This window comes from Lissotriton vulgaris, chromosome 5 (assembly GCF_964263255.1).
Source record: "Lissotriton vulgaris chromosome 5, aLisVul1.2, whole genome shotgun sequence".
NCBI classification, from domain to species: domain Eukaryota; kingdom Metazoa; phylum Chordata; class Amphibia; order Caudata; family Salamandridae; genus Lissotriton; species Lissotriton vulgaris.
In genome coordinates this window covers 206,154,815-206,173,705 of record NC_141693.1, presented here as the reverse complement: position 1 = coordinate 206,173,705, position 18,891 = coordinate 206,154,815, and the positions used below count along the sequence as shown (strand labels likewise).

Below are 18,891 nucleotides of genomic sequence, written 5' to 3'. Positions count from 1 at the left end.
ACTGTTTATTTGGGCGGCATAGAATTGAAACCCTCCAACTGTTCCCCACGGGTTTCAGGATAAGTGGTTCACAGAATTCATACAGCCATGGCTGCTGAGTAAGAAGCAAGCTGCAATATGCGTTGTGCAATTTTCAAGTGGTCCTAGGACTGTATGAACTGTGATGCATGAATGAATGGCGTGTTTTGAATAAGACTATCAGGGCAGAGCAGCTAATGGTGAGTTCTGGGCACTGTAAAGGGAGGTGGCAGGATACAGGTGAAGATTTCTGACCGCTGTAGTGAAGGAATGTGCTATATGTGGATATTCACAGGTAGTAAGCTGCGGCAGCTGGACCTTAGGAATTGGCCTCTTTCAACAGGGTTATCATATTTCCTAGTTGCCTACACTTGTGGGATAGGAAGTGAGGTGGGAAGGGCCTTACAAGTGTCTCAGGGTTTTATTCAGCTGTTAAGTCAAGAATAGGCCAGTGTTGGTGTGTCTTTTGTTTCACGATTTGATAAGACAAACTGATCTGCTGGAGGCACTTTGCAATGTAGAGAAGTCTTTTACTGGAGCACCATCACACTCAAAAAAATTCAGGATGGAGCAGTCGCCACTTCACAGGAGTCAAAGGGATATGTTCCTAGATCAAAGTGTTATGAAGCAGCCAAAGGCTGAGTGATGGTTCATGCCAGGGGCTAAAGATGTACGGTATCCTTTCCAGCAAAAACAGGAAATAGCAGTGCCCAAGTGGTGCCCACAGGGCACGAGTCAGGGGGTATTGTGGAAATCGTCCACAAAGGAAGCTTATATGGGATGCAGTGATTGGTTTGAAGGCAGCACAATGGCTGGATTATGGATACCCAGAGTGGATTATTAAAGTGCCTTTGGACTGGCTTGGAGACTGCATGTGGGTTGATAATGGCTATCCAAAACGCATAGAGCTATTTTCAGGCTTGATTATGACAACTTTGAGTTAGCTGTGGTTTGAGAAGCTTTGAATGGAACCAATGGTACAGACTGGTTACAGATACCCAGAATTCTTCCATGTAGAGTTTAAGAAAGGATTAAGTCTGCAGAGGCAATAACAGGCTCAATTTAATTTCAGCTTGCTCCACCGCAGGTTGCTCACTAGTTGCAATGTAGTCAGGGTTAGCATCTTGAGTTTAACCTATGTCCATTGTAGGATCTAAGTGGAATTTCACTATTGTCTATTTTCTAGTGGGTTTTTAAACGCCGATCATGTTTAGTCGCAGTCAAAGTGGCATGACAGACACTATCAAGTGAAAGTTATGCAAAGGTTTTTGTGTTTCAAGACAGACTTGATCATAAAGAGAGAAGATTTTTTTTCATCCACACAGTGTAATAAATTAAGAAAATCGATGCTTTAAAAATATTTCTTATTATTTCGCAAAACTTTCAGACAAAGCAATACACACTTCTTATTCTTTATGATTCTTAATTAGCATTGCAGTTGGTACAATATACAGACATGTCAGGTATCAAATAACGTATTAGATTACCAACAGTTGATACCTTTCAGTGCATTGGAGCTCCTTGGGGCAGTTACTTGTATGTGTGTCCTTTTTGCTCCAACAATGGAATGTAAGACCGACATGGTACATTATACAAACAATACTCAAATATTTTCCAGGCATTTACTCAAGCTTCAACTTTCAGAGATTCCTCCACTTTCAAAGCCTCGCTCTTGCTTCCACCACCCCCAATCAAGGGTGGTTCAGGGCTCTAGTGCTATCAAGACCAGATATTATGGAGTTATGAGTTTGCCATTTTCTATTCTCACAACGGTCACCAGGACAGCAGCCCAATCATCCGCTACTGGGCAGGCATGCAGGTTCCTTCATTCCTCGTCTCTGAGAGCTCATTCTTCTGCCATTTCCCAGCGTTCAACCTCCCGTTCCACCTACAATGAGCCCTCCCTCCACCCCCCCGGTGATCTCCAGTGTATTGATATTACCCTCCTGAGAAGGGCCAGGACTAGATTTAGGAACTTAATTGCAACTCTCGCCATTTGTGGGATGGGGTATGCCCAAGTCAGGTGTAAAAACCCAGCATCAATTACATTACATCTTGGGCATGACTTATCTACTGTCTTGTGTGTGTGTGTTGTGAAATAAGACATATGCAAGTAATTGAGGGTAGCGAAATCTAGAATTTCGGGAGACTTTGTGTGTATGTTCCAAAATTCTAGCCCAATTTTTGTCCCGCACCTCTCACCTATTACATCCTCCCACCTTCGTCTGAAATGTGTTAAGTCTGCTTTGGTCACATGCAAGGCTGATCTGTAAAGCCAGGAGACTAATTTGTGTCCATCTTGAAATGTAAAAAGGACATGCAATACTTTGTGTGTAGGTGGTTCTTTGTGGCCAGTTTCCCACAATACCTGCAGAGCGCATGTCACTGCACAAGGTATTGTGACTCTGGAAGAACCCTCCATAGTGAGTGTCTCAAGGGTTTTCAGCGTACCCTCCTCATAACAGTCAGCTACTGTAGGCTAATCTGTGTGCATCCATGCTGACAGCTTGCGTACCGTTAAGAAACAGCATCTTGGGTTAGGGAGGACAACCGGAGGTACTACCAGCGCATATAATAGGAAAGGTGTGTTCTTTTGAAGAGTTTCCACCAGAAACCCCAAACCATGGCAAATAGATTATGCGGGGGTACCAAAGAAAGACTCTCAACCAACATGAGATCCACTAGAGACCCTTCTCACTGCCGCAGGCCACAGCTTCCCATTCCATTTTGTGACCTCATTTCACAGCAAGCCAATCATTGTAGCTGAGCTACGGTATACTATAAATCAAAATCTGGGATTCCCAGACCACCATCACATGGTCGTGCGTTCCATAATTCTTAAAGAAACCCCACGTCTTTCTCCATCCCATATTAGATCATGCACAAAGACCGGAACGAATATGCTACTTACCAGTATGCATCTGTTCTTGGCAAGTAGGGCTGCTGACATTCATATCTGTGCATAGATCGCCGCCTAGTGTTGGGTCCGGATGATCGCACATTGTTGTCCTGGAAGAGTCTTTGAAGTATCACGAGATAGGTGGCTCCTCCCCTGGACTACAGTGCGCATGGGCATCGACTCCATCCTCAGATTGTTTTTAGCCATTGTGGCCAAGATGGAGTGAAACTAAGTGAATGATGACCAGGCGCCGGGGAGGAGAGCGGGCGATATGAATGTCAGCAGCCCTACATGCCAAGAACAGATGCATACTGGTAAGTAGCATATTCGGTTCGAGGCATGTGGGCTGCTGAATTCATATCTGTGCATAGAATACATAGCAGTCCCTCCATTAACGGCGGCCGCCCGTGCCAGCTGCAGCAGTTTGGAAAAGTGTTTTTAGAACAGCCTGCCCTACAGCTGCCTGCTGTTTGGAGTGCACATCAACACAGTAATGTTTTGTAAATGTGTGTGTGATAGACCATGTGGCTGCTCCACATATGTCTTCCAAAGGGATATTTCCAAGGAAAGCCATGGAGGTCCCCAACTTTCGGGTGGAGTGGGCCCATGGTGGAATGTTGGGAGTGCGCTTGGCTTTCTGATAGCAGATCTGAATACATTTAACGATCCACCTGGCTATACCAGCCTTGGAAATGGGGTTACCTTTGTGTTGTGGCGCAAAGGCAACATAGAGTTGTTTAGTTTTCCTAAAATCCTTGGCCCTATCGATGTAATACATCAGGGCCCTCTTGACGTCAAGGGTGTGGAGCATTCTCTCCGCCAGTGACTCTGGATTTTGGAAGAACACAGGTAGTTCTATAGTCTGGTTGATATGGAACTGAGACACTACCTTAGGAAGGAATTTAGGGTTAGTGCGAAGCACCACCCTGTTAGAATGAATTTGAATAAATGGCTCTTGGATAGTTAGTGCCTGGAGTTCACTAACTCGTCGTAGCGATGTAATTGCTATAAGGAAAGCCACTTTTCATGTCAAGAATTGAATCTCACAGGAATGCAGTGGTTCAAAAGGGGGACCCATCAGCCTGGTGAGGACCACATTGAGGTTCCACTCCGGAGCTGGTGGCGTCCGCGGGGGAATGACACGTTTGAGTCCTTCCAGAAAGGCTTTAATGGCAGGCACCCTGAAAAGTGAGAGGTGCTGTCTGTTTTGGAGATAAGCAGCCATTGCGGATAAATGTATGCGAATGGAAGCATAGGCCAGATTACATTTGTACAGATGTAAGAGATAACAAATGATGTTCTGAATGGATGCATCCAGCGGGTTAATGTTGTGGCCTGCACAATAAATGACAAACCGCTTCCACTTCGCCGCATAGCATGCTCTGGTGGTGGGCTTCCTTGCCTCCCGGATGATGTCCATACAGTCAGGAGGTAAGTTGAGGTAGCCAAACTCTAAGACCTCAGGAGCCAGATAGCCAGGTTGAGCTGTTGCGGATCTGGATGCTGAATGTCGCCATGGCTCTGCGTCAAAAGCCTGGGTGTGAGGCGCAGCCTTTGATGCGGTACCACGGACAGTTCCAGAAACGTGGTGTACCATGGTTGGCGAGCCCACGTCGGAGCAACCAGGATGAGAGTCATCGAGTGCTGCTTCAGCTTGCGTGCCACCAGCGGTATTAGAGGTGCTGGGGGAAAAGCGTACGCAAATTTGCCTGACCAGTTCATCCATATCGCATTGACTTGCGACTGTGGGTGTGGAAACCTGGCGGCAAAGCTTCGGCATTTTGCGTTCTCCTTTGTGGCGAACAGGTCTATCTCTGGATGACCCCACCTTTGGAAGTACGGGTGTAGTACCGATGGATGTATCTCCCACTCGTGCATTTGGTGGCTGTACCTGCTGAGCAGGTCCGCCATCTGATTGTCTTTGCCTGGGAGGTGTTCTGCCATGAGGAAGATGTTTCTCTGAATGGCCCACTTCCACATGCTCGGAGCCAGATGAGACAACTGTGGAGAGTGTTCCTCCTTGCTTCTGAATGTAGTACATGGCCGTCATGTTGTCCATCCGGATCAACACGACCTTGTTGCACAGATGTACTTTGAAGGCTTTCAATGCCATGAAGATCGCCATCAGTTCTAGAACATTGATGTGCATCTTCCTTTGTTGTGGTGTCCTTAGTCCCTGCACAGTGTAATGGAGTACCTGAGCTCCCCATCCCCGGAGAGAAGCGTCCGTCGTCAGGATGATCTGTGGCACAGGCTCTTGGAACGGTCGTCCCTTGCAAAGGTTTCGTAGATTCCACCAATGCAGAGAGTTGTATGCCCGACCGCTCACCAACACTAGGTCTTTCAACTGTCTGTGAGCCTGGGTCCACTGACGTGCCAAGCACTCCTGAAGCGGACGCATATGTAGTCTTGCGTGCGGGACTATGGAGATGCAGGAGGCCATCATGCCTATCAACTGCATGAACACTCGCGCTGGGAGCGAGTGTTGAGGTCTGAATCTTTGTATCAGCGATTGAATGCTGTTGACCCTCACTGAATTTGGCTGTGCTGTGGCTGCCAGAGTGTTTAACGTCGCACCGGAAGCTGAGATCGGCCCTGGACCAGGGTTCAATTCCCCGCCTCGGCGGGTCTTGGGCTAAAAATTCCACGTACTCGATAATTCTCGCTCCGGTGCATTCTCGACTCACGGGTTCACACTCTGCGACTCTGGGCAATAGCTTGCTTAATCTCCACAACGGCCCCTCGCGGCGGGATGCCTGGCTTTCACCTTGTGGATACCCTGCCGGGGTTATCTCACAGGGGAATACCAGGACGGGTTCCCTAAGCAAGCGCCGGGAAACCCACTGCGGGTAGCTGTGCGCTATATAAGCTCAAATACATTTACATTTACATTTACCCAGATACTGCCGTATGTGGGCGGGTTGCAGGTGGGACTTTGGGTAATTCAGTGAGAATCCCAGATCGTAAAGAAGGTGAATGGTGTGGGACATGTGGGCGGCACACTGCTGGGCCAACCTTGCCTGGATGAGCCAGTCGTACAGATAAGGGTAGACGTGAATGTTTTGTCTCCTTAGGTGCGCCGCCACCGTCGCCAGGCACTTTGTAAACACCCTGGGTGCCGTGGTGACCCCGAAAGGCAAAACCTTGAACTGGTAATGCTGGTTTTGGATGGTGAACCGGAGGTATTTTTTGTGTGACGGGTGCAGCGGAATGTGAAAATACGCATCCTTTAGATCTAAAGTTGCGAGAAAATCCCCCTTATTGAGCAACAGGAGTACTTGCTGCAGGGTCAGCATGTGAAAGTGCTCCAATAGAATGTACTGATTGAGGGGTCTGAGGTCCAGTATGGGTCTGAGGGACCTGTCCTTTTTTGGTATCAAGAAGTACAGTGAGTAAACTCCTGTGCCTCTTTCGTCCACAGGCACGAGCTCGATTGCCCCTTTTTGCAGCATGACGAGGACCTCCTGCTTCAATAAGTGCAAATGCTCGGCGGACATAGGACGGTGTCTTGAGGGTATGTTGGGTGGAGTGGATGTCAACTCCAGACAATAACCGTACTGTATAAGCTGTGTGACCCACCTGTCTGTGGGGATGGATTTCCAGACTGGCAGGAACTGTTGAAGTCTCCCCCCGACCGGTGTTGCGTGGTCGGGGGCAGTGACAAGGCGTCACAGTTTGTTAGTGGCAGAGGATCTGGAGTTGTTGTTTCCACGACCCCTGCCTTTGGCGCTGTTTCCACGATATCCACCTCAAGTTTGTTTGGTGTATGTGGACTATGTGTTGCCTTTATAGTACTGCGTGGTTTGGGAGAGCTGGCCTCTGGAAACACCTCTAGTGCTTGAGCGACGAAAAGAACCTCCCCAGAATTGCTGGGACTGCAAGGCCCCCATGGACTTTGCAGTTTCAGTGTCCTTTTTTATCTTTTCCAAGGTGGTGTCCACCTCTGGGCCAAACAGATGATCAGGGTTTACTGTCTGATTAAGAATGGTGGTCTGTATCTCTGGCTTAAATCCAGAGATTCTGAGCCAGGCATGTCGTCTCAGCATGACGCTAGTGTTGACAGCTCTGGCCGTGGTATCAGCCGAGCCAAGGGCACATTTAATGGAAGCATTGGATATTAGCTTCCCCTCTTGGATGAGCTTCTCAGCTGCCTCTTTGTATTCGTCTGGCAGGTGCTGCAACAGGGTCTCCAGTGTGTCATAGTGTGCCCTGTCATACCTCGCTAGAAGTGCTTGTGTATTTGAAATGCGCCAGATATTGGCCGCTTGAGCTGCCACCCTTTTCCCTGATGCCTCAAACACCTTAGATTCTTTATCTGGGGGAGGAGCATCACCCGTTGTTTGAGAATTAGCCCTCTTCCGGGCATTTGAAACAACAAGAGAGTCCAAAGGCAACTGTCCCTTGATGTACGTAGGGTCAGTAGGCGCTGGTTTATACTTCTTCTCAATCCTAGGGTTTATCACCCTGGCTCTGGGAGGCTCTTTAAAGATCTCCTCAGCATGTTTTAAGACACCCTTCAACATAGGCAGAGTCTTGACAGTTCTCTCTGAGACGGAAAAGGTGTCAAAAAGAAAGTCCACTTCAATGGGGTCAGCATGGAGCTGGACGTCATGATTTTTAGCCGCCCTTTCAATGAGGGCATTAAACGCCGCTGAATCCTCTGTAGGCAACGTTTTTACAGCATAGAGTTGAGTGTCTGGGGTAGAGTGAGGATCACCTGGGTCAGCACCAGCTGCCCAGGGTTCATTGGTATCATCAGGGTCGGTGTAGTGAGGATAGCTGTACTCATCATCATCATCATCACCATCCCCAGCGTCCACGTCAGAGTAAGTGGGTGAGACATCATGGCCATGTGGAGAAAGTGGTTCCACAAGAACAGGAGTTGAAGTGGAATCCTTCTTTTTCTTTAAAGGCATTTTATAGGACTCCATCGGCTCTTCCGGGGCAATTTTCCGTTTATGGAGAGAAAGTCTGCCTGTTTCGGCATCGATAAAATGTTCTCGTTGTTCTTCCAACGAAGATTGTCGATGCTTCAAGGTTGGGACCACTGTCGTCGACTTCGGCACCGAGGACACCTTCTCATGCACACCGGCGCTCATTCTAGGGGTGAAAGCCTTCGGCTCCACCTTCGGCGGCAGTGTGAAGTGAATGGGCGTCAACGCTTTTTGAGGTTTCTCGACCGGCTTTGAAGGTGGAGGATCTTTCGGGCCGACAGTCGAGGCCTTCTCCTTGATGCGCTTTAGGGAGTCCGCCACCTGCTTGGTGAAAGCGGCGGATGGCCGCGCCGAGTTGACGGGAGTCTTCGAGGCACCACCAGACGTGGCCTCGTGGGTTGTGCCGCTTTTGGGCTTGTCATGTTGACGCGGAGTCTCGAGAACCTTCGGATCACCGAGTCCCTTGTTTGTGTCGACCACCTTCGGCGCCGATTTACTCGGTTCGACCACCTTGACCTTTGTCTTCGGCGTGGCAGACTTCGTCTCGACGCCCTTGACTTGTGTCTTCAGATCGACAACACTCTTCTGCTTCGTCGGCGCCGACGGCTCCGAGGCCTTCGATCCGACCAAAGTAATGCGCACTTTCGATTTCGAGGGGGGCACCAGTGCTTTCGTTTGCGTCGAGACGGTTGGTTTTACGTTCGGTTTCAATTTTGCAGGGTGCGGCTCAATAGTAATGTCCGTAGCCGAGCCCGAAGGCGGGCCGTAGAACCCATTGTAAGATCTTGGGTAAGGCCTAGTGGCGATCCCTCGACCTGAGCCTTTTGAAGCGTTTTGGCCCCAATGTCAGTTTGAGTTAGCTCTTCGCTCGAGCTATCCTCCATGGCCCCAAAGGCCCCATCGTCGTCTCCTACCTCGTCGACGACTTCCTCCGCTTCGAACATTTCAGCGTCCGCGTCATAGTCATAGTCGAACTCCGACGCAGGATTCAACAGGTTTTCACCAACTTCCCGGTGAGCTCCCTCATCATCCCTTGCATCGAAGATGTCCACAGGCGCCGGTGCAGTCTGCTAGTCCTCCTGGCGTGCAGCGCGTCGATGCTTAAGCCTCTTCTTAGATCGAAAACGGGAACAAGCCATGCAACTAGCTTCATCATGATCCGGCGACAGACACTTGTTGCAGACCGGGTGGACCTCGATGTGGGGATACTTGGAGTTGCACACGGGACATCTTTCGAACGGGCTCCGTTCCATGATGATCAGTCGATAAGGTCTGTGGGGTCGACTGGGCCCTCCGCGTCGTAAGCACGCGGTTCTCTGGAATCCGGCTCGGAACCGAGCTGGAAGAATCAGGCACCGAACGCAAGACTATACCGACGAGAAAACTAAAGGCCTTTTGGCCTCAAGAAAGTTTATATCGATTCCGACTAGAGTGAACCAATATACATCCGAACCCAATGGCGGAAAAAAACAATCTGAGGATGGAGTCGATGCCCACTGTAGTCCAGGGGAGGAGCCACCTATCTCGTGATACTTCGAAGACTCTTCCAGGACAACAATGTACGATCATCCGGACCCAACACTAGGCGGCGATCTATGCACAGATATGAATTCAGCAGCCCACATGCCTCGAACCCAGACTTGGGGGACCTAAACAGGGAGATTTGCAAATAGAAGGGTACTCATGGTAGCACAATCTTTGTGAGCACTATCTGTGCCATGATAAGGAGCTTCAGTGTGCTCCAAAATGCACGTTTGAACTCCAAGTAGCTCAACGCCAAAGGAAAATGCTACTTACTAGTATGCATCTGTTCTTGGCATATAGAGCTGCAGAGTTATACACTGGGAATAGATGGCCACCTAGTGTTGGGCCCGGATGTTTGCAGTTTGCTTTTGTCGTAGAAAAGTCTTTGGAAGTCACAGGACAGGTGACTCCTCCTTTGGATCATACTGCGCATGGGCATTAGCTCCATCCCCAGATTGTTTTTCGCCATTAGGGAAGTGATGGAGCTGTACAAGAAGTAGTGATGTCCATTTGATATGTATCTAATTAAGATAATACTGGAACAGATAAAGGCAGCCTGGGAGGCGGGTGGGCGTGTATAACTCTGCAGCTCTACATGCCAAGAACAGATGCATACTGGTAAGTAGCATTTTCCATTCGAGGCATATGAGCTGCAGATCACACACTGTGCATAGATTGTATAGCAGTACCCACCTTTAGGGGCGACTACCCGTATCTGTTGCAGTTGTTAGAAACAGAGTTTTTAGTACAGCCTGGCCCACAGTGGCTTGTTGTTTAGTTTGCACATCTACACAATAGTGTTTTGTGAATGTGTGCGGCGTAGACCATGTAGCTGCTTTGCATATATCATCTAGGGGAATGTTCCCTAAGAATGCCATTGAAGCCCCTATTTTTCTTGTAGAATGGGCTTTTGGAGGAATTGTTAACATACGTTTGGCTTTCTGGTAACATATTTGTATGCATTTAACAATCCACCTAGCTATTGCCGATTTTGATATGGGGTTGCCTTTATGTGGTGGTGAAAAAGACTCAAAAAGTTGTTTAGTTTTACGAAAAGTTTGTATCCTTTCGATGTAATACAGTAATGCTGTTTTGACATCTAAGGTGTGTAGAGCTCTTTCTGCGACTGTTTGTGGCTGCGAGAAAAATACGGGCAGCTCAACAGATTGATTTAGATGGAATGGTGAAATGACTTTTCGGAGGAATTTAGGATCAGTACGTAGAACCACTTTGTTACGATGAATTTGCAGAAAGGGTTCTTGAATGGTAAATGCTTGTAGTTCACTAACTCATCTGAGAGAAGTAATAGCTATTAGGAAAGCTACTTTCCAAGTTAGGAATTGCAATTCACATTTATGTAATGGTTCAAAGGGAGGTCCCATTTACCGTGTGAGAACAATGTTTAAGTTCCACACTGGTGAAGGTGGCGTTCTGGGAGGGATTATTCTTTTGAGTCCTTCTATGAAAGCTTTTATAGCAGGTACTCTAAAAAGAGATCGATGTTGTCTATTTTGTAAATATGCTGCAATGGCAGCAAGGTGTAGTCTTATAGACGTGTAGGATAAATTACACTTTTGAAGGTGAAATAGGTATCCTATTATGTGTTGAATAGACACATATAAAGAATTTATGTGGGTGTTTTGACAGTATATCACAAACCGTTTCCACTTAGCAGCATAACATGCTCTAGTAGTGGGACGTCTAGCTTCTTTAATAACGTTCATGCACTCTGGAGGAAGGTTGAGGTAACCAAACTCTATGACTTCAGGTGCCAGATCTCTACGCTGAGCTGAGCTGGGTCCGGGTGTCTGATCTCTCCATGGTTCTGTGTTAATAGGGGTGGGTATAAGGCTTAGTTTCTGGTGTGGCACCACAGATAGTTCCAGTAGCGTGGTGTACCACGGTTGTCTGGCCCAAGTTGGAGCAACTAGAATGAGTGGTAGGGAATGATGCTATAGCTTGCATACCACTAACGGAAGTAGTGGGAGAAGAGGAAAAGCGTACGCAAATTGTCCTGACCAGTTCATCCATATCGCATTGCCTTTGGACAGCGGGTGTGGATATCTGGCGGTGCAGTTTGGGCATTTTGCGTTTTCGTGGGTGGCGAAGAGGTCTATCTGAGCTTGTCCCCACATTTAAAAGAACAGTTGAAGAACTTGCGGATGAAGTTTCCACTTGTGGATATGCTGTGTCTGTCAACTTAGCAGATCTGCCATGGTGTTTTGTACTCCTGGAACGTGTTGGGCTAAGAGGAAGATCTTTAGATGTATAGCCCATCTCCATATCTGCTGTGCTAACTGAGAAAGCTGCAGAGAGTGTGTTCCCCCTTGTTTGTTTATATAGTACATGGCTGTCATATTGTCTGTGCGGACTAAGACAGCTTTGCCTGATACTTGTTTTTGGAATGCTTTTAGGGCTAGAAAAACAGTTAGTAACTCCAAGTGGTTGATGTGGAGTAACTTTTGTTGTGGTATTCACCTGCCTTGCATGTTGTGATGCAGTAGGTGAGCTCCCCAGCCGGAGAGCAATGGGTCCGCCGTCATGATTATTTGAGGAACTGGCTCTAGAAACGGTCAGCCCTTTGAAAGGTTTTTGGTGCTCCACCATTGCAGAGAGCAATGAGTCTGACTGTTTACCAACACTAGGTCTGTTAATTGACCACAAGCCTGGTTCCATTGGCGTGCTAGGCACTCTTGAAGTGGACGTATTTGCAGTCTTGCGTGAGGCACTATAAATATGCAAGATGCCATCATTCCAATGAGCTGCATGAACACTCGAGCTGGAAGTGAGTGTTGTAGTTTGAATCTTGTTAGGAGAGTTTGTACACTTGTTATCCTGGCTGGAGAGGGATAGGCTAGTGTTAGTTGGGTGTTTATTGTAGCGCCCAGATATTGTTGTATGTGTGAAGGTTGCAGATGTGACTTAGTGTGATTTACTGTGAACCCCAATTCGTGGAGCAGTTGAATCTTAGCGCGAGTGTGTTGTACACACTGGCTGTATGAGCTGGCTTTTATGAGCCAGTCGTCTAGGTATGGGAAGACATGAATATGCTGTCTTCTTAAGTGTGCTATTACCACTGTTAGGCATTTGGTAAAAACCCACGGTGCTGTTGTGACTCAGAATGGGAGCACTTTGAACTGGTACTGCTGCCCGTCCAGCACAAATCTGAGATATTTTCTGTGCGCTGTGTGGATAGGAATGTGAAAGTAGGCGTCCTTGAGATCTAGAGTGACAAGGAAGTCGTTTTGTAACATGAACGGAAGGACTTGTTGGAGTGTGACCATATGAAAATGATCGAACTGTATGTAAAAGTTTAGAGCTTTGAGGTCTAAGACAGGTCTTAGAGATCCGTCCTTCTTTGGGATTAAGAAATATAGGGAGTATAACCCTTTGTTTTGCTGAAGCATTGGGACTATTTCTATTGCATTTTTGTGCAGGAGGGATATCACTTCCTGCCTGAGCAGTGACAAATACTCCTATGACATTGGAAGCTGCCTGGGTGGTATGTTTGGGGGGGTGAATGTTAGTTCTAGACAGTAACCTGACTGAATTATTTGAAGCATCCACCTGTCTGATGTGATGTTTTCCCAGGCTGGTAAGTGTTGTTGTAGTCTTTCCCCGACAGGAGTGGAATGGGGCGGGGGAAGGGGAGGGGAGTCATTGGGCAGGGGTAGAGGCAGAGCGAAAGTTGTTGTTTTTACCTCTGCCCTTATTGTGGTTACCTCTGTAACCAACCCTTTGGTAGCCCCTACTATAGGTGGATTGTGTGGGGGCTTTGTACGAGGTAGAAGGTGTGTCTGAAGAGTATCCTCTGGTGGCGCCTCTGTAAGATGAGCGGCAAAATGAGCGTCTGGAAGCCTGCGACTGCAGGGCTTCCATAGATTTGCCCGTTTCTGTATCCTTTTTCATCTTTTCAAGGGATACATCTACATTGGGTCCGAATAAGTGTTGCTCATTGAAGGGTTAGTTAAGTATAGCACTTTGCACTTTAGGTTTGAACCCTGATATGCGTAGCCAGGCATGTCTACACAACAAAACACTGGTGTTAACTGCTCTGGAGGCAGTGTCTGTTGCATCAAGTGCACAACGAATAGAGGTGTTTGTAATATTTTTCCCTTCTTGGATAAGCTCATTTGCTCTATCTTTGTACTTATCAGGGAGGTGCTGCATTAACGATTCTAATTCGTCATAATGTGCCCTGTCATATCTTGCCAATAATACTTGTGTATTGGTAATACGCCACATGTTTGCTGCTTGAGACGCAGTTCTTTTCCCGGATGCGTCAAGGAGCTTAGACTATTTATCTGGGGGATAGGGGGGGGGGGGGGGTGCTTCACCTTGATGTTTGTGAATTTGCTCTTTTGCGTGCATTGGAAACCACAAGCGAGTCTAGTGGTACTGGGCCTTTAATATATGCTGGGTCGGCTTTATATTTCTTCTCTATTCGTGGGTTTATGACCCGAGTTCTAACTTGGTCTTTGAAGACTTCAGGAGCATGCTTAATCACTCCTTTATCCCAATACTGTTTTCCTTACTCTTCTTTAGATTTCACAACACATATGAATTAAACAACATGTATGTTCACAGTTTTTTGTCAGAATTAATCTTTTTTATATATTCTTTTATTTTAGATTCATTGATTTGGTTAAATTTCACTAATTTTACATTTCAAAAACACCTATACAAAACATTTTTCAGATTTTTTTTTATAAAACATTACCCTCTACACATTCATATTCATTCCGTACTCACAGTCCTTATTCATTCTATCTCTCACACACACAGCCACCACAAACTATTTACACCAATTACAATACATACATATTGTTTAACCCCTTCCATGCTCATGATGAGCTCAGCTCGTCATACAGTACAGTGCTCCTGTGCTCATGACGAGCTGAGCTCGTCATGAAAATGTATTTCAAGGATCTGCAGCACAGCAGAGAAATCTCCCTAGCAGCGATGGGGTTAATTCATATGTGTTGTGGAATCAAAAGAAGAGTAAGGAAAACAGTATTGGCATTATTTTTGTTTGGCATTAGTCAGTGGCTTGGCCTTGCTGTTGGGAGCCCAGACCCAGTGGTGGTTTTTCGTAATCACTCCTTTAAGCATGGATAAAATGGATGAGGATCTTTGTGCATTATCAAAGGTATCCATTAGGAAGTCTTCATCTACAGGGTCTGTATGCATGTCCACCCCATGATGCTGCGCAGCTCTGTGTACTAATTGATTGAAGCCCATAGTGTCTTCTGGTGGGGAAGGCCTTGAGGAGTATATGTCATCCTGAGGAACATTTGGGATGTTCTAATCATCCCACGGGTCAGGTGAGCCTGGAGGAATAGATGGATCATCTGCATTACCCCCTATATCATCAGAGCTATCATCCCTGTTGTCATCATCTGGTATGATAGTGGATGTAAGGGAATATTGTGGTAGGGGCACAGGTGGTGATGGCATAGGTGGAGGAGAAGGGGAAGGAACTCTTAGAGGACAGGTAGCCATGTCCTTTTTTGGATGAGGAGCCGGTGCGGGTGTATCCTGTGGTCGTTTTTTTAACTTAGAGTTAATCGACCAGTGATTGGATCTTTAACCAGAGAATTTTGTACAGGGTCTGGGTGAAATAAGTCCTCTGCAGGAGGCCGATCTTTTGGTGCGGAGGGAGGTTTCGGCACCGAAGTAGCTTCTTTTGTTTTTTTGGCAATGTCTTTAACAGGAGAAGCAGGAGTCTTCTTCGGCTCCGATGGTTTTTTCGGCTCCAATGGTTTTTTCGGTTCCGGTGCATTTTTCGGATCCGATGGTTTTTTTGGTTACGGTGTTCTTTTTGAATCATAAGCATGTTTGCTTGGTTCCGACATGCCGAGGGACTAGCGGTATGCTTCGGCGTCGATTGTTTTGATGCCGGTGTGGTAGGTGATGTTGTCTTTTTCGGTGCCGGTAGGTGTGCGCCCGCACTGTGGGGAGGCCGACTCGAGCCCGAGTCGCCGGAAGGCTTAGCTATCTTCTTAGCTGGGCCCGAAGGTGGGGCAGTAGAAGCAGTGTCTCGGTGTGTACCCGAGCCCGAGGGTGTGACCGGAGCCTTTTTTGACTGTGTCGAGGAAGGGTCGGGGTCGACGATCTTACTTACGACCCGCTGTGCCGCAGTGAAGTTCTCGACTTCGGAATCTTCTGCCTCGGAGTTGCTGTCAACGCCATGTTGTTCTGGGACGTCGACACCCTCTGCGAAGATGTCGTCTGGAATCGGAGCTGAAGATCGAGCCATTGTTCTCCTAGCTCTTCGGTCCCGGATCGTCTTCTTGGAGCGGATGAGGCACAAGCGGAACAGTCTCTGGCCTCGTGCTCCGGGGAGAGGCAAAGGTTACAAACCTCATGAAGGTCAGTGTGGGGAAACTTCGACCCACATTGAGGACATTTTTTAAATGGCGTCCTTTCCATGAGCTGGAATCGAGGCCTAGTTAGGCCCGAAGGCAGTCGTCGACGACCGGAACCGAAATATTCGATGTTGAAGAGTAGCGTCGACTGGAAACTCGTTCGAAACTAAATTCTGGAAGATGGTGAGGATTGCGCGTTGAAGGAAATTGGTTCCAACACCGAGCGCTGGAAACACATCCGAGCCCGGTGGCGGAAAAAACAATTGGGAATGGAGCCAATGCCCATGTGCAGTATGATTCAAAGGAGGAGTCACCTGTCCTGTGACTTCCAAAGACTTTTCTACAACAAAAACAAACTGCAAACATCGAGGCCCAAAACTAGGTGGCCATCTATGCACAGTGTGTAATCTGCAGCTCATATGCCTCGAACATTACCCTCCCTGGTATCTTTGTCCTGGAGGTAGATTTTGACTCCCGAATATTGGAACACATGTGACTCCCATTTGATATCCTGTGTTTGAACTACTGGTGGGATTGTTTGCAGGCACCTAAGACCAGGAACACACGTCTTCTTCCCGTTTGTGTACAAAGCAGTCACTTCACCCAACAGCTCTAATATATGGCTGCTCCAATTCACCCCCATGCATGCATCTCTAAAGATTAAAGCATATCATCCGCATAAAGGGAGATGTTTTGCTCACTGTCATGCAGCAAAAATCACATTCCCCGGCCTCAAGTCTGATGACATTTGAAAAAGGTTTTGATGACCAAAGCAAATAGTAAGGAGAATGGGCATCCTTGCAGGTTCAAGTTTGTATCCTATAGGCATCTGATATATTTTGTCCTACCTTGACTCCAGCATGGGCCGTGGCATACAGGAGTGCTATCCATTTGTCCAGCCTTGGTCCTAGGTTTATACAGTCATTACTGCATGAATATAACACCAGTGAATAGTGTTGAAGACCTTACGGAGGCCCACAATGAGTGGCACAGCTTCTGAGAAGCCCTCCTTAGGGGTCTCATCCATTGTACAAAAAGACATCTAATATTTAAAGACATGTCTAGCTGAGGGATGAATCCATTTTGGTCTGCAGGGATCAGCTGATGCAGATCAGGGTGTAGGCAGCAGGCTAATACACAGATAGACACTCTGCTTAGAGCATTTCAGTCTTAAAACTGAGGCACCCAGGTCCAAGGCTATTAGTGGAGCCCCCGTCCATTATAACAGGGAAGAATACCAAGCACTTTTCCATGCTGAGGAGTTCACGTCCACAGGGCTGTGACATCTTCAGCCTAGCAAAGGTCCGCTCAGGCAGCCAGGGGCCTGCATATTTAGTGCAAGTACAGCCCCAGGCTGCCAACCTAAACCATGAGCAGTGACTGTCAGGCCGCCCTGTGTTAAGCCTGACATACACTCCTCGTGTTCGGAAAAAGGTGGGGAAGGCAGGGCCCTCCGCCCGTAAGGACTGGACGCCTCTGGGTTCCTGCTTCAACATAGCTTTTGCTTTGCGTGCTGGTAATATTTTAGTCCTCAATGTAAAACTGGTCAAGTATACCAAGTACCATAAAGCAAATAAAAACAGGACTTTACAAACTGCCACACCTGAGGTAAAACAACTTAAGATCTGTCTCCCATTCCGTAGATCCAGTTACCAAGAAGAATCTGCTATCAAGCAAGAACATTTGGAATATGGACATGCAAAACAGAGCACTGCTTAAGGAGTAGTAAGGAGCAGTTTCACAAGCTTTTGCAATAAGAACAATGAATTCTCAGGAAGCCAACTTTTTGAGTTAAAGGGTTCATTTTGTTGGAATTTGAAACCTCACAATTTAGGTTGACACAAACAGGAGGTAGAACATGAACACAAATCAAGAGACAATTACATTCTGTCACTGATTGGAGGGTTGTTAAGTACATCTGCCTTTTTTGTCCCCTTGTACGTATTTTCAAGAAACGTTCTTGGGGGAAATAATTGTATTCTCAGGAAATGAGTGGCTTAAAGACAGAGGAGGGCTTTTTGTTCAGTAAGTAAGTGTTCTATTTTCTGATCAAACTCATTAAATTAATTATGTGACCAGCAGGTGTAAAAACTGACCACAGATGAGGTGACCGGTCTTCTTATTGTAGAGTGGGGCCTAAGTCTGTTCAACTACATATACATTTTATTGTAAGTGAACCCCAACACCATACCAAGCAGGTAAAACATCTCTGAAAAGCAGATTTACACTAACCTTGGTACTGAGGGATTCAATTTTCTCTTGATCCAGTCGATGCTGCCGGCTGTATGCCTCCAGAGTCACCTGCACCCTCTCCACCTCACGATTCAACACACTGACTATTTTCTCATAGGTGATAGTCTTGTGTTCTAGAGATTCATACCTCTGATTCACCTCGTTCAGCTTGGCAGCCTCTGATTCAGAGGACAAAAGTGGCAAGGGTTGTGTGTCCTGTAGAGACAAAGCTTCCAGCTGCTGCCCAGGATCTGGATTTGCCTTTTTCAACTGAAGAACAAAACCCAGTAATTTGCCTAAGTGTTCATCTACACGTTTACTCTCATGCTCCAAGGACTTCTCATTCTCCACCTGCACGGGAAACAAAGACTAGGGTGATGCGCCTATTTTATGCATATTTCTTGTCACCATGTTTCAATATAAAGCAGAAATTAAAGGCTTTATATAATCTGACACCCCAAAAATGAAACATTTCAATTTTAAATCTAAATGGAATGTTAAGGAATAATTATATGTCAGTGTTTAGGGTTAAAGCCAGCCTAAATGGTCTGTTGAACACAATCCAGCAATCACTCAAACAGAGTAATGTCTGAACTCGTTGCACATTTCAACAGAGTTTTTTTTTTTTTAAATGTTTTTTATTTTAGATTAGCAATACAGTCAGGGCAACAACACATATAAGCAGATCAGAATGCAGTGTGTATATAACAGGTACATCGTAACCTTATTCAGTCTAGAAATACATAAAAGCAGCAAATGCAGTGACACAATAACAGTACATCAGTTCTACACATCCAATCTCCATTACTCTGAATCAGTCCCCTCCTCCTCAACGCCAGGTGGCTCGCAAATATAACCTCGAAACTTGTTCCAGGCCCCCCAAATCCTGCCCCACTTCCTTGGGCAACCACGGTGG

General features: G+C 46.8%; 1 protein-coding gene across 2 annotated transcripts in view; it reads right to left on the bottom strand.

Annotated features, from left to right (window-relative positions):
• Window positions 1-18,891, bottom strand: part of TRAF2 (TNF receptor associated factor 2) — a 500,022-nt gene that overhangs the window by 87,220 nt on the left and 393,911 nt on the right. For both annotated transcript variants that reach the window (XM_086921177.1, XM_086921176.1), the window contains one exon: window positions 17,976-18,326. In XM_086921177.1, the coding sequence (XP_086777303.1) occupies window positions 17,976-18,326 (351 nt within the window). The remainder of the gene's footprint in view (window positions 1-17,975; window positions 18,327-18,891) is intronic.